A 14,828-nucleotide genomic window follows, 5' to 3' on the forward strand; every position below is an offset into this window, starting at 1 on the left:
TTCTAATATTTATTTTTTATTTCAATTAACAAAAATATTTTTAATAGATTTAGTTTTAGGTAACGATAATCGAAGCTAATGTGTGAACTTCTTTCTTATGCAGGAGAAATGTCATCAGTACTGGCCATCTGACAGGTCAGCACGCTATCAGTACTTTGTGGTGGATCCCATGGCGGAGTACAACATGCCTCAGTATATACTCAGAGAGTTTAAGGTCACAGACGCAAGGGTATGTCAAACACTCATTAAAATGTCATGGAAACTTACAGAGTGAATATACATTTTCCTATATACTGTGATGTAATACCTGGCCATTAAAGGGATAGTTCACTTTAAAATTAAATTTTGATATGTTTTAGCTTACCTCATGGGCATCCGAGATGTAGGAGTATTTGTTTCCCCAGTAGTTTCAATTTTGATCATTTTAGGTCAAACCGTTCTTGTCTGTGCCTCACATAATGCAGGTCTATGGTCACCACCTCAAAGAGCATACACAGAGAAGTCCAAAATAAACAATCCCTCATCGTAAGTACACACTGATGGCCTAAGACACGAAACGAGCGGTTTGTGTGAGAAAACGAACAGTATTTATATCGTTTTTACCTCTTGTACACCACTACGTCCGACTGATCTGAGGGCGCGCGTGCGTGTTTTCTGTGGTGTACACAAGCAGCAACCTCCCGCGATCTCTCTTGAAGCCAATACGGAAGTAATGTAAACTGCAATTCCTCAACTGGCCACTAGGGACAGGCTCCAGAAGGGAGCAGAATCTCATTGAGCCCCATGTTAAAATTCTCAACTTTAAAGCAGAAAAAAACATGTTTACAGCCTGGTACAAATTGTGGTTTTGGCTCATAAGGCTAATTTGGATCTTCATGACAACTCTGAGGGGGGTGAATTTTTTTATAACTCATTCGTTTACGTTATATAAAGCCTTAAGGTTCTGCATAATTAAGGGCGTGGTTACAAGTGGATAGCCATTTATCCGCCGTCTATAATTATTGCGTCACCTCCGCTCCGCGCACATCCCGCCTTTTTGCCCATTTTCTGTTATCCGGGAGTGACACGCGTTGACTCGCTCACAAGATGACAACGCCCAGCTCGACCATACTTTAAGCTTCAGAACGGCTTATCGGAATCCTATGGGTGACGTCACGGACACTACGTCCATATTTTTTTACAGTCTATGGGTGTACAAGAGGTAAAAACGATATAAATACTGTTCGTTTTCTCACACAAACCGCTCGTTTTGTGTCTTAGGCCATCAGTGTGTACTTACGATGGGGGATTGTTTAATTTGGACTTCTCTGTGTATGCTCTTTGAGGTGGTGACTAGGGCTGGGATAAACGATTATTTTTTAAACGATTAATCTAGCGATTATTTTTTCGATGCATCGATTAATCTAACGATTAATTTTTCCTGCTCGATTTGGTTACGATTCGATTCGATTACCGATTATCTCCCCATTAATTGCCTAATAGCAATTTATACATGGTGATTTAATTATCTGAATGAAAAAACGAATTCCTTAACATTGCAATATATGTTTATTGCTCTTAAAATTCCAAAGTAAGACTATACAAGAGCAATGCATTCAATAAAACCTTGAAAACATAAAGTAGGCTACACATACACACACACACACACACACACACACACACACACACACAAATAAATAAGTATTAACCTACAACAAAGAAACATATTATACGATTTTTCTATGTATGCAACTCAGCCTACAGGCTATGCCCATCGATTAAATATCAACAAGTTGGTTAATCAAATCCGGGGACACACTGCAAGCGTGAGCGTCTCGGCTGCGTGGCGTGTCCGTTTTTGTTTTGGCTCACATGTTAACAGGTTGGAGTTTGCACACTGCCTGTGACGCGCGGAAAACGCGTGCATGCTGGAAATAGAAGAGCGCCTATTTTTCACGTGTGTTGGGAGCGTCTCCAGGCAAAATAGAATAGAAAAAAGATGTTTATAAATCGTTTTGACACGAATACATATTATTAAATTACATTTTCATGTTTGAAAGTCTGTAGGTTTACATAAATGCAGATATAGGCCTAATTGTAATAATAAAAAAACGTCAATTATCGATTTTGAAATATTGCAACTATCAATACAAAACGAAATATTCTGTAGCCTATTTTGCCGTCAATACCATGGATATGTGGCCATTTATGTTTAACATTAGGAATAGGGCTTCCCTCCGCATCAATAGCAGCAGCAGCGCCGCGTCAGACACGCTTCTAGTGTGCAAAGGCAGAGAAAACGCCACGCAGCCCCGTGGCTGATCCGCAACAGAAACGCCACGCGCATCCGCAGCATGACAGTGAAAAAAGTTACATGTAGAGTGCATTATGGGCGCCAATATTCCGTTTAAAACCGGAATAGTCCTGGGATGAAACTGCTCACTTAGAGGATGGATACTCTTGGTCACATCAGCGCGATTAGACATTGAACATTTTAAATTTAAAACAGCTTATTATGTAGGTAACGTAGCGTGTCCGATGCTTTCACTTGATGCAAACGTTTGTTTTTGTGATTAAAATACATCAAATATTACCTAAACATCTGTCTTCCTGTGTGCAGAAATTTGTTTATGTAGCCGTGACAACAAAACGCGTGCGCGCATGCCTGTGATGCTCCGTGCGCACCGCGCGCCAACCCCATATACTGTGGCCAACCCGCAAGCCTTGCACTTCTGAAAGTCTGAGGAGCCACTCGTGTTGCTACCATAGATATACATAATAAATAATATACTTAATTACATAATATACTTTATTATGTACATCTATGGTTGCTACTACTCTCCGGCGCCGCCATCTTTATTTTGAGTCTGACGAATCGACGCGCATATTTTGCGTCGACGTATTTTTTGCGTCGACGTCATCGATGACGTCGACGCGTTGTCCCAGCCCTAGTGGTGACCATAGACCTGCATTATGTGAGGCACAGACAAGAACGGTTTGACCTAAAATGATCAAAATTGAAACTACTGGGGAAACAAATACTCCTACATCTCGGATGCCCATGAGGTAAGCTAAAACATATTAAATTTATTTCATAGTGAACTATCCCTTTAAAATATTCTTAAAGGTCGGGTTTGGTAATGTTGTTGAGACTACCAATAGTGAGCTATGATTATCACACCATCCCTTCAAGCATCTCCAAAGCCTCGCCTCCTTCAAAACTCGTGAAAGCAAGGAGCAGACAAAGGTGTCATGAGAGACTGCGTTAAACTACCTCATGTCTTAAAGCACATTACATTAGAATAATAATGAACATAAACAACTTAGAGCACTGCTCTGTGCCACCTGATTGCTGCAGTTTAATTTCAGCGTTAATAATGTTGCCATTGAAAAATAGATCTGAGTCACTAACCGCTCCGAGTAATGTCACAGGTTTCCATATCTTCCGTATTACAGTAGTTATAGCATAAGGCGCAGTATGAGTTTGTGGTTTTGATGCTTGATGACTGATGTCCATCTAACTCTGCATAGCATGAAACGCGCTGATGGTGTGTGTATCTGTGTATGAAAATGCGGTAACACTTTATTTTAAGGTTCAGTTATTAACTATTAACTAGTTGCTTATTAGCATGCATATTACTAGGATATTGCCTGTTTATTAGTACTTATAAAGCACATATTAATGCCTTATTCTGCATGACCTTATTCTACATCCCTTAATCCTACCCAATACCTAAACTTAAATGCTTCAAAAACTACCTTACTAACTATTAATAAGCAGTAAATTAGGAGATTATTGAGGCAAAAGTCATAGTTAATAGTGAATATGTGTTCCCCATACTAAAGTGTTACCGAAAATGCATATACTGGCAGGCAGGTAGGACATTGCATCATTGCATTCGGCCCAAATTCAATGATTGGATGAAAATGTTATGGTCTTATGCTTTCCATATGCATTAAGGCCACTTAACTCAGTGATAGCAATCAGGATGTGAAGAGACTTTCAACCAGCATAACAAAAAAAATTTCTGGAACAAATCACCTACCCAGCCTTTAACTCTTCCCCACCAGCATTTACCAAAAAAGTCGCCAGTTAGAGCCATGGCCCCACAATATTTTGTTGTATGAATATGTAAATATGATTATGTAAAATCCTCTGCTTTTAAACAATACATTCTTTTTTTTAATCAACACTTGCATCTGGGTAATTTTCATTAAAAAAATAAATAACGTGTTTTTGTCAAAGCCTTTGTCCAGATGGGATTCAAAATGATGATCAAAATGTAGAGTCCATCAAAAGAACTGAATCGAAGCATCTGATTGCACTAATGCAAGTTTCACGCAAAAGCTATAAAAGCTAATTCATTCTTTCTATGACATTGACCGGATTTGCAAAGATTGCAGTCCTGTACTTCTGTGAGTTCGACATTTTTCTTAGTAACGTTGGGAAGCTGGAATATGCCATTGAATGTTGAATGATCACGTTAGCTTACATGTAAATAAGCAACTTCTATCCGCTTCTTCTGGTTTACGCAGATCATCTTCTTGACTTGTTTTTTGGCTCCTGAGACTATTTTAGAAGATCCGTAACAGTGCCGCAAATGGTGGGGAAGTGTTGTTATAAATATATATATACAATCCAGTCAGTGGCATAGAAAGAGTTAATTGGCTTTTATTGCTTTTGTGTGAAACATGCATTAATGCAGTCGGATGCTTCGAATCGTTTTTTTTTTTTTTTTTTTTTTTTGAAGGATTCAGTCTGAATGATTGGTTTTAGAATTTCCAACATTTACAGAGCAGAGAGCACCAGCATAAAAAAGCTAGGTTTTCTCGATTACACTTTCATTTGGAACATTAACTATAATAATAAGTTTTATTTATATAGCGCCTTTCCAGCGCTCAAGGACACTTTACAATAAACAAACAACAATAAAGCCAAGTGACAAACAGAGTAGACAGAACAACAGTAGGCAATAGAGAGTGCAAGTATAATAATACAGAAATCGGAGTGAGGAAAAAAAAAAAAAAAAAAACTATCATTACTATGTTATACAATGCTTAACTCATTAGCTGGCAAATTAGAAATTATTTATTAGTTAGAATTGTCATGAAAGTTTTATATGATTCCATGTTTTATTGAACTTCTCCACATAGAACCCTGGTTGAAATGATGCTGCTGATCTCTCACTGGTGTGTCTCTCTTCTAGGACGGTCAATCCAGAACAGTCCGGCAGTTTCAGTTTACAGATTGGCCAGAGCAGGGTGTGCCAAAATCTGGTGAAGGCTTCATTGATTTTATTGGTCAAGTGCACAAAACAAAAGAGCAGTTCGGTCAGGATGGACCAATCACAGTACATTGCAGGTGAGAAAAATTAGTACTAAGGAATTTAGGATGTATTTTATCCTTTTTTTCCTAATATGTGTTGAGCGTAGAAGTCAAGAAGAGTTATTTTGCATTCATGACTGGCTGACTTTTCCATTTTCTATTTATTTGGCAGGTAACCTGGCAATAATAGAAACAATTTAATGAAATACAGATTTGAGTCAAATTACTTCATTATGTGCTTACAGTTCAGGTCATTACTGTATAAAAATATGTAACCGCAGAATGTTATGATTCATAATGGTAATCAGAGTCGAGTCTTACAAAGGGCTGTGAAATAAAATGAATTAATTCACGTCATATTCTTTGTGATGTGTGTGTGCAGTGCTGGCGTTGGGAGGACAGGTGTATTTATCACTCTGAGTATAGTATTGGAGAGGATGCGTTATGAGGGAGTGGTCGACATCTTCCAGACTGTCAAAATGTTGCGTACTCAAAGACCAGCCATGGTGCAGACAGAGGTAAGTTTGCAGCCCACATCATGCAGTTCTGATGTCTTTCTACCCATACTTCCATACTTTCTACCCATACTTTCTACCCTGACTGCTGCAAACAGGCAGTTGTTGGTTGATTCTCCCTAAAAGCGTAAATAATATTTATATAATGTTTTCATTGTATTGCTCTATTTTGAAACATTGGCTCAAGCATTAATGATGTCAGGTGTTTTTCTCATTATTGTGACTTTATACCCTATACTAAATTTTATTGCTTACTATTGTGATCTCTAGGGGTGACCCCTAATAGTCGAAGATTCGATGCATCGATATGCAGGACCGGATTCGACCATGGTCGAATCTTCACGGGTGTTATGAAACGAGGATCATACCATTTTGGCAATATGGGGGTGCTCAATATTAGTGTTATAAAGACGTGTCGCGGCGCTGAGCGATCGCCCCTTTAAGGGCACTGAGCTTCGCACCGGACGCGCCACGCCTTTAAAATTCGAACACATACACCGACGGCGGCATTCGACGCCTGTCTGCGGTGATTAAATGTATATTTCCCTCAAATCGTGAATGTACATACTGATTTCACCCTGTGCTACAAAATACACTCATCGTGCAGCTCTTCTGTCAGAAGTCGATTCAAAATTGAGCTCGCGCGTATATAGTGTTCACGTCTGGCACAATCGGCTTAAGAATGTGCATATAAACGCACTCAAAGTGTTCTTTTCCTCTCTAGGCAGGTATTTTTTTAGGTTTATTTATCAAAATGTTCTTTTATACAGTCTTGTTCAAAATAATAGCAGTACAATGTGACTAACCAGAATAATCAAGGTTTTTAGTATATTTTTTATTGCTACGTGGCAAACAAGTTACCAGTAGGTTCAGTAGATTGTCAGAAAACAAACAAGACCCAGCATTCATGATATGCACGCTCTTAAGGCTGTGCAATTGGGCAATTAGTTGAAAGGGGTGTGTTCTAAAAAATAGCAGTGTCTACCTTTGACTGTACAAACTCAAAACTATTTTGTACAAACATTTTTTTTTTCTTCTGGGATTTAGCAATCCTGTGAATCACTAAACTAATATTTAGTTGTATGACCACAGTCTTTTAAAACTGCTTGACATCTGTGTGGCATGGAGTCAACCAACTTGTGGCACCTCTCAGCTGTTATTCCACTCCATGATTCTTTAACAACATTCCACAATTCATTCACATTTCTTGGTTTTGCTTCAGAAACAGCATTTTTGATATCACCCCACAAGTTCTCAATTGGATTAAGGTCTGGAGATTGGGCTGGCCACTCCATAACATTAATTTTGTTGGTTTGGAACCAAGACTTTGCCCGTTTACTAGTGTGTTTTGGGTCATTGTCTTGTTGAAACAACCGTTTCAAGGGCATGTCCTCTTCAGCATAGGGCAACATGACCTCTTCAAGTATTTTAACATATGCAAACTGATCCATGATCCCTGGTATGCGATAAATAGGCCCAACACCATAGTAGGAGAAACATGCCCATATCATGATGCTTGCACCTCCATGCTTCACTGTCTTCACTGTGTACTGTGGCTTGAATTCAGAGTTTGGGGGTCGTCTCACAAACTGCCTGTGGCCCTTGGACCCAAAAAGAACAATTTTACTTTCATTAGTCCACAAAATGTTCCTCCATTTCTCTTTAGGCCAGTTGATGCGTTCTTTGGCAAATTGTAACCTCTTCTGCACATGCCTTTTTTTTAACAGAGGGACTTTGCGGGGGATTCTTGAAAATAGATTAGCTTCACACAGACGTCTTCTAACTGTCACAGTACTTACAGGTAACTCCAGACTGTCTTTGATCATCCTGGAGGTGATCATTGGCTGAGCCTTTGCCATTCTGGTTATTCTTCTATCCATTTTGATGGTTGTCTTCCGTTTTCTTCCACGTCTCTCTGGTTTTGCTCTCCATTTTAAGGCATTGGAGATCATTTTAGCTGAACAGCCCATCATTTTTTGCACCTCTTTATAGGTTTCCCCCTCTCTAATCAACTTTTTAATCAAAGTACGCTGTTCTTCTGAACAATGTCTTGAACGACCCATTTTCCTCAGCTTTCAAATGCATGTTCAACAAGTGTTGGCTTCATCCTTAAATAGGGGCCACCTGATTCACACCTGTTTCTTCACAAAATTGATGACCTCAGTGATTGAATGCCACACTGCTATTTTTTTGAACACACCACTTTCAACTAATTCAACTAATTTCCCAATTGCACAGCCTTAAGAGCGTGCATATCATGAATGCTGGGTCTCATTTGTTTTCTGACAATCTACTGAACCTACTGGTAACTTGTTTGCCACGTAGCAATAAAAAATATACTAAAAACCTTGATTATTCTGGTTAGTCACATTGTACTGCTATTATTTTGAACAAGACTGTATATTTGTGTGATGTTCTGTGTTTCGATCGCGGCTTTTAAATGTTATGAGAGAACGTGTGTAATGTAGCCTAGTTTTGATCACTTTATTAAAAGTGGTGGCTGTGTGCAAAGTAAAATAAAAATAGTCTTAGCCTCCTACTGACTTGTGTCCTGCCTTTCCCAACCCATTTATACCGGGTTTTTTTTCTTCTCCAGTCTATGGTTTACACACACACAGATGATTCGACTTTTGGTCGACCATAGAGAGATTCGAAAATTCTGATTCCAATGTGTAAATCCAACCCGATCACACATAAATGCGTATAAATAGTACGAGTGTGCAATGTCGTGGAATGTATACGCCAAAACTCATTTAGTCATTTTTTTTACAATTGACTATTGTATTGTGACTTTATAGCTCATATTTGCATATATTTTGAACAACTGACTTTATATTATATCTCATAATTACAACTTTTTCTTTTTATTGTTACTTATTGTGACTATATATAAGAATTGCAACTATTTCACAATTTTGACTTCACTCTCGTAATTGACTTTATTTCTTATAGTTGACAATTTTTTGTTATTGTGACTTTTATTATACCTCATAATTCAGTTTTTTACACTTGTGACCTTACATGTCATAGTTGACTATATTTCTTACAAATCTGACTTTTTTTTGTTATTGTGACTTTAAAACCTCATAAATCTATTTCTTACACTTGTGACTATATCTCATAATCGTCTATTTCTTAGTTATAAAAAAATGTAATGTTATTGTGACTATATATCCAAATTGCAACTATTTTTCACTATTGTGGCTTTGTCTTTATAATTAACTTTTTGCAATTGAGATCATTTTTGTTATTGCGACTTCATAGCTCATAATTCTATTTCTTATGATTGTGACTTTGTGATCTCATAATTTTTTTAATAATTTATCACTCATTAGTATAATTGTTTCCTGTAATTAATTCACGATTCTGAAGAAAACAAAAATTAGAAAAGTAAACAAAATAACATGCACACAAGAAGTTTGACAAAATGTTAATAGAAAATATTAATAGAAAATATATTAATTTGAAAAGAATAATTGAAAAATAATTTCAAAGGATTCAATGTTTTATTGATAAAAACTTGTTTCGTTATTGGATAAATCAGCGTTTGTGAACAAATCTTTATAATAAATGATTTAATGACGAGCACTTTTTAAAACACACACTCGTCACCACCTCTCGGGGTAATGATAAGCAATACATGTCAAAATACTTTCAAAAGATGATTTACCCAAATTATAAACTTCTATCCCAGTACTAATCCCATTATTTAAATGTTTGTAACACATAAATAACGATAAGGTGTTTGTGAAGCTGCTTTATACTGTACATTTACACAACAGCTGTTCTCTTCAGATCAGCAGCAGCACAAACGCAGATTTGAATGTTGCAGCGTGATGATCGCACTTTCAAAGGTTATCCAAAGTCTTTGGTTTAAACGGTTTCACATCGCAAGCGTCAGCAGAGCGTAGAGCAGCAAGTGTTTTGTCACTGCTCATATCAATGAATGAGAGCATTCACAACGGAAGTGTGAAGTGCTGACACTCTCATTCATTAACATGGCCTTGAGCAGGGACAAAGTATGCACTGTTCACGCTCTGCTGACGCTTATGATGTGAAACAGGTGTAATAACCAAAGCAGAATCGTTGTCAGTTATGAATAAGGTCGCGTGGGTGTTTGAATCGAGGTCTTTTCAAACGATCTTTTAACGATTAATCGTGCAGCTCTAGCTTGCAATAACTTCTCTATAGCTACATAGTTTTATTTTGAACTAAAAATTACATTTAAAAACTCATTTACACTCTGCCCCATTCTTGTTTGTCAACGGCTGCAAAGTACAATGTTAAAGTGTTAATACTTCGTAGTGGATTCACACATGAACATAAGCAAGGCAGTTTCATTTCGGGTGAAGGAACGCACACGGCACAACACCAGAATCAGTTAGTGCAATAGATTGGTGCTAGCCTGACAAGCCAGACCCACATCAAGATGTTTGGTCTGGAAACTCACCATTGACAGGGCTCAATCCGAGGGGCGGGATAAACGGTTGTCTTTCAAACTCCCTCTGCACGCGACAGGATAGCGCTACACCAACCGGAGCAACGAAGGTGAAACAGAGCTCGCTGACTGATTCGCCGTATCCGGTCGGCTAAACTATGAACACATCTTCCCGCTCTTTGTTCTTTTCTCAGAGAAAAGCTTAACTCCAAGTCTTCCAGAGTCGTGGTCAGAGCTGATATGAAAGACCGCCGCCGTTCGGCAGTTTCTGTGTTAACTAGAAGCACGCAAACGCAACTCGGCCGTCGTCATTATGGCCCCTCCCGCCGACTCTATACATGATGTGATTGGGCCGTCCAGATTTTGAGGAACACAGCTCAGAATGGTATTGAGAGTGCCTAGACGACACTTGCGGGCAAATTAAATTTGCTGCCGCTAGGGTGCGTCTAGATTTCTAGGCTAGATTGGTGCAGTTATGACGTCACTTTGTAGACCACTTTGTTTCCCTCGATAAAAACCCAATGTGATTTTTCCATAGGCTTTTGGATTATCACAGAAAACAAGCTCTGTGAACAAAAGTTTATGATACTTACATATTTTGTCCATCAAGATCATTTTCACGGATTAACAACTTTTATGAATTTTGAAGCCTAAATGCAGTTGCCAGAAGTAAAAGGCTAAATTTAGGCTATTGAGATCGCTAATGTGTCGTCACAATGACGTATTCACAGTGGTAAACGCAAAGCATTTTGTGAATCCGTGGCAAAAACAGGCGCCAGACTTCTTATTTACATGGAGGAAGAACGCAGTGTTCAAGATGCCGTCTACCTGCTCTGTTATAAACTGCAGTAGTCATTCTCACAATAGAAGTGGCATAAACCTTAAGAACGGGATATCATTTTATCGTTTTCCAGCGTGGAAAAATAATATTAAAACTAATGTTTCCGAGGTGACAAAAAAGGCGATAAATGACATGGATAGCAGCAGTAAGGAGGCCAAAGATAACCTTCGTAATAAAGTAATACAACCAATAAAACAATTGATTTTCTTTTTTTCATCTAAGTGTAACTTAAAAATAAACAGATTAGAGTGTTTGAGGACAAGAAAAGAAAACCAACGCAATATGATGAATGTCCAAAAGATGGCATTGACAACATTGTACATTAAATGGGGCTGGATAAATTTTATTGATATAGATCTCATGTTTAATTTGTGCATCTAAACACAATATAGTAGTACCCAGATTTTTCACGTGAATAAAGACATAGTGTCGCAAACTGTTTATCCTAATGGTCCATTGTTAAGCTTGTGAGAAGTTCTCGTTTCTAATCTGCCCTCGTTTTTTTCCCTTAATAAAAACGAATATAATGTTGTACATCGAACAGGGACAATTCTTGTGAATTATGTTTCCTGATTTCACCAGAACAAACAGAAAATCTCCGCAACGGCGTTAAGCGATAGATTAAAGTGCTCGTCTGTGTGAAGACTGCAGTATCATGCACGAGAAATCCGCGCCACTGATAACAGTGGTTATGAGCGCCAGATCGCCTCTTATTTAACAAATGAATGAAATTATGCTCTTCTAGTTAACCAGAGATGTTTTGTTTGTACTAGTAGCTGTATTTTGTATGATTATATTCAGTTTTTCTCTCTAATTTTTTATTATTTTCATGCCAGAACACTAGCCTGCTATGTCAGGCAATGTAAACTGGCCAAACATACCCATAATTCTTTACGTTCTGATGATGACGTTGCCACCCAGTTGGTCACATGTCATGGCAATCTCTTGGCAATCTCTATTAACAAACTACAACACGGTCGCTCGACTTCAACGTCACCACCATTAATATTCCTTTCTTTTCCTTTCTCCTCTTTCAGTTCTTATCTCAAAACATTTTCCCAGAACATTTGAGTTAGACTAGTTTATAAGAGCACGTTTTTATAAGCGGACTGAGCTTACCTTTTTCAGCGTGATATTCAATCTTTTCGACAGCCTCCGTAGCCCCATTTAGCCACTTGTTAGCAACTACCTTTTTCAAGACACGTAAAAACCTAAAAAATCACGAGTACTGATGTGTTTTATGTTATAGATTAAATCCCGAAAGTGTCTTGAGAGTGTGTTCACCAAAGACCATATTTTGGCCATTTAACCAAAAAACCATAACGGGATGAGGGAACCAGAAGTACTAAAATGCTAACTCGCTTCCACGTTTTGGCCTACAAATTGATGACCTACCTGCACCGCTCTATATGGGCGTTAAAATTAAAACATGCATGCTCATCCAGAATCTGGCAATTGATTGCGGGTCCACTGATTCACAAGGAAAAATAACAAAAACTGACCAAAACATGGGAAATTCTGTTGAAAGGGTATATTGGGTATAAGGCCATGTCTAGAAAGATGTTTGAGAATGCATCGGTTGTGAGAATGCAACGAACAAAAAATATTTACGTGGTGCCCCTGGGCACCTGAGCAATTGCACATATGGTTAAAGGGTTAGTTCACCTAAAAATGAAATTTATGTCATTAATGACTCACCCTAATGTCGTTCCTCACCCGTAAGACCTCCGTTCATCTTCAGAACACAGTTTAAGATATTTTAGATTTTAGTCCCAGAGCATATGCAGCCAGAAAGGGAATAAAAACATCAACAAAGTAGTCCATATGAGACATCAGTGGGTTGATTAGAATCTCTTGAAGCATCGAAAATACATTTTGGTCTAAAAATATCAAAAACTAAGACTTTATTCAGCATTTTCTTCTCTTCCGTGTTCCTCCGAAAAGATTCAAACGGTGTGAATCGATCAATGATTCGGGTTCGCCAATGTCACGTGATTTCAGCAGTTCAGATCGCGTCAAACTGCCAATCGATTCACACCGTTTGAATCTTTTTGGAGGAACGGAAGAGAAGACAATGCTGAATAAAGTCAGTTTTTGAGATTTTTAGACCAAAATGTATTTTCGATGCTTCAAGAGATTCTAATCAACCGACTTATGTCACATATGGACTAATTTGATGTTTTTATTAGCTTTTTTTATTAGTTTTCTTTTCCCTTTAATATGCATATGCTTAGAATTGTGCTTCTCATAATTGTCTATTGGTAAAATGTACAATTTTTTTTTTACTTTCAACTTTATTTTTCCTCTGAGGTGTACACCTATTCCAGTAGTATACTGATCAGCGCTGAGATTCGGATCAAATGGATTGTGTGTGTGTGTGTGTGTGTGTGTGTGTGTTTGTCCTCTCCACAGGAGCAGTACCAGTTCTGCTATCGAGCAGCGCTGGAATACCTAGGCAGTTTTGATCACTATGCAACCTAAAACCTTCCCCTGGACCAAGGGCCACATCATCACACACCGAGACCTGCGTCTGATCAATCTGACTGACTCTTTGTGTTGCCCACCACTCCAGAGTTTGTTGATTTCTCCAGACAGCACATCATTTAACAGCCAGACAGAGAGGCAGCTGGGAGATTGTAGCTGCAATCAAATAGCTGAAAGTTGCCGAGACATAATAGGGGGTGGAGCAAAGCTCTGGCATTACAGCTAACCGGCCAACAGATCCAATGAAATCTCCTGAATCCAACCATGTGCCGTCTGGACCAATTCAACAGACCAGTGAGACTCCCAAAGCATGGGAGGAGACAACAATCAAACAATTTGATGGTACTTCTTATGTCATAATTTGTTTAACACCACCCCCCCCAAAAAAAATACAGTAATGTTTATTGAAAGATGCAGTCCAAGGTTTAGAGTTTCCACTGTTTTTTGTCACCAATCGTATAGTGGATCCACCAACTCACTTGTTTAAGTGATGCGTACAAAATGAAATTCAAGAACACCCTATGTATAGGTGCTTATGCCAGTATCCTGTTCTCGTTTATCTGTAGCACACACACATAGATATCTACATATCTATCACAGATTTAAGACAAGGAAAAATAAAAAGCTGAAAATGGAGATTTTTTTCAAAAACTGTGCAATATTGAACGTGACGGCACCTTCAAGTTTTAAACCACTCAAGTATTAGAGATATTCTCACTGTAATTATATCGTCTCATTAATCCTACATGATATAAAGTATTAAACAAATGTGTTATTATGCATATTAGCAATATATATATATATATATATATATATATATATATATATATATATATATATATATATATATATATATATAAACTGTCAATGTATTGAGTGATATTTATACTATGTGAGTGAGGTACTTGTCAGTGCACATAAGTTAAGAAAAGTACTGATTGCAGTAAAATTTAGTTTTTTTTCCCACTAAACTGTTACCAAAACAACTATTTAGATGCTTTCAATCAGGTTTGGAAGTTCAAATGTAGAAGCTTAACTCTCTAAACATGAGGTGACGTGTGGAAAACAATAACATAATGGATCATTTGACACTAGTAGTGCCTTATCATAGTCACATGTTTAAAATGGTTATATGTTTAATATTTATGAATATGAACCTGCTTTTATTTAAACAAAAACACATAAAACAATATATCTATCTATTTATATATAGATATCTATATATATATATAAATAATACGTAAT

At 37.7% G+C, this 14,828-nt stretch overlaps 1 protein-coding gene across 7 annotated transcripts in view; it reads left to right on the plus strand.

Moving 5' to 3' along the window:
• Window positions 1-14,358, plus strand: part of ptprdb (protein tyrosine phosphatase receptor type Db) — a 112,391-nt gene extending 98,033 nt beyond the window's left edge. For 5 of the 7 annotated variants that reach the window (XM_067441829.1, XM_067441828.1, XM_067441831.1 and 2 more), the window contains 4 exons: window positions 104-229; window positions 5,187-5,341; window positions 5,688-5,823; window positions 13,512-14,353. In XM_067441829.1, coding sequence (XP_067297930.1) covers window positions 104-229; window positions 5,187-5,341; window positions 5,688-5,823; window positions 13,512-13,580 — 486 coding nt within the window. In that variant the 3' untranslated portion in view covers window positions 13,581-14,353. Of the gene's footprint in view, window positions 1-103; window positions 230-5,186; window positions 5,342-5,687; window positions 5,824-13,511 lie in introns of all 7 variants that reach the window. The other 2 variants (XM_067441835.1, XM_067441834.1) reach the window with 2 other exon arrangements.
• Window positions 14,359-14,828: the final 470 nt, after the last annotated feature.

The sequence above is a fragment of the Pseudorasbora parva genome, chromosome 4 (assembly GCF_024679245.1).
Source record: "Pseudorasbora parva isolate DD20220531a chromosome 4, ASM2467924v1, whole genome shotgun sequence".
Lineage (NCBI taxonomy): Eukaryota > Metazoa > Chordata > Actinopteri > Cypriniformes > Gobionidae > Pseudorasbora > Pseudorasbora parva.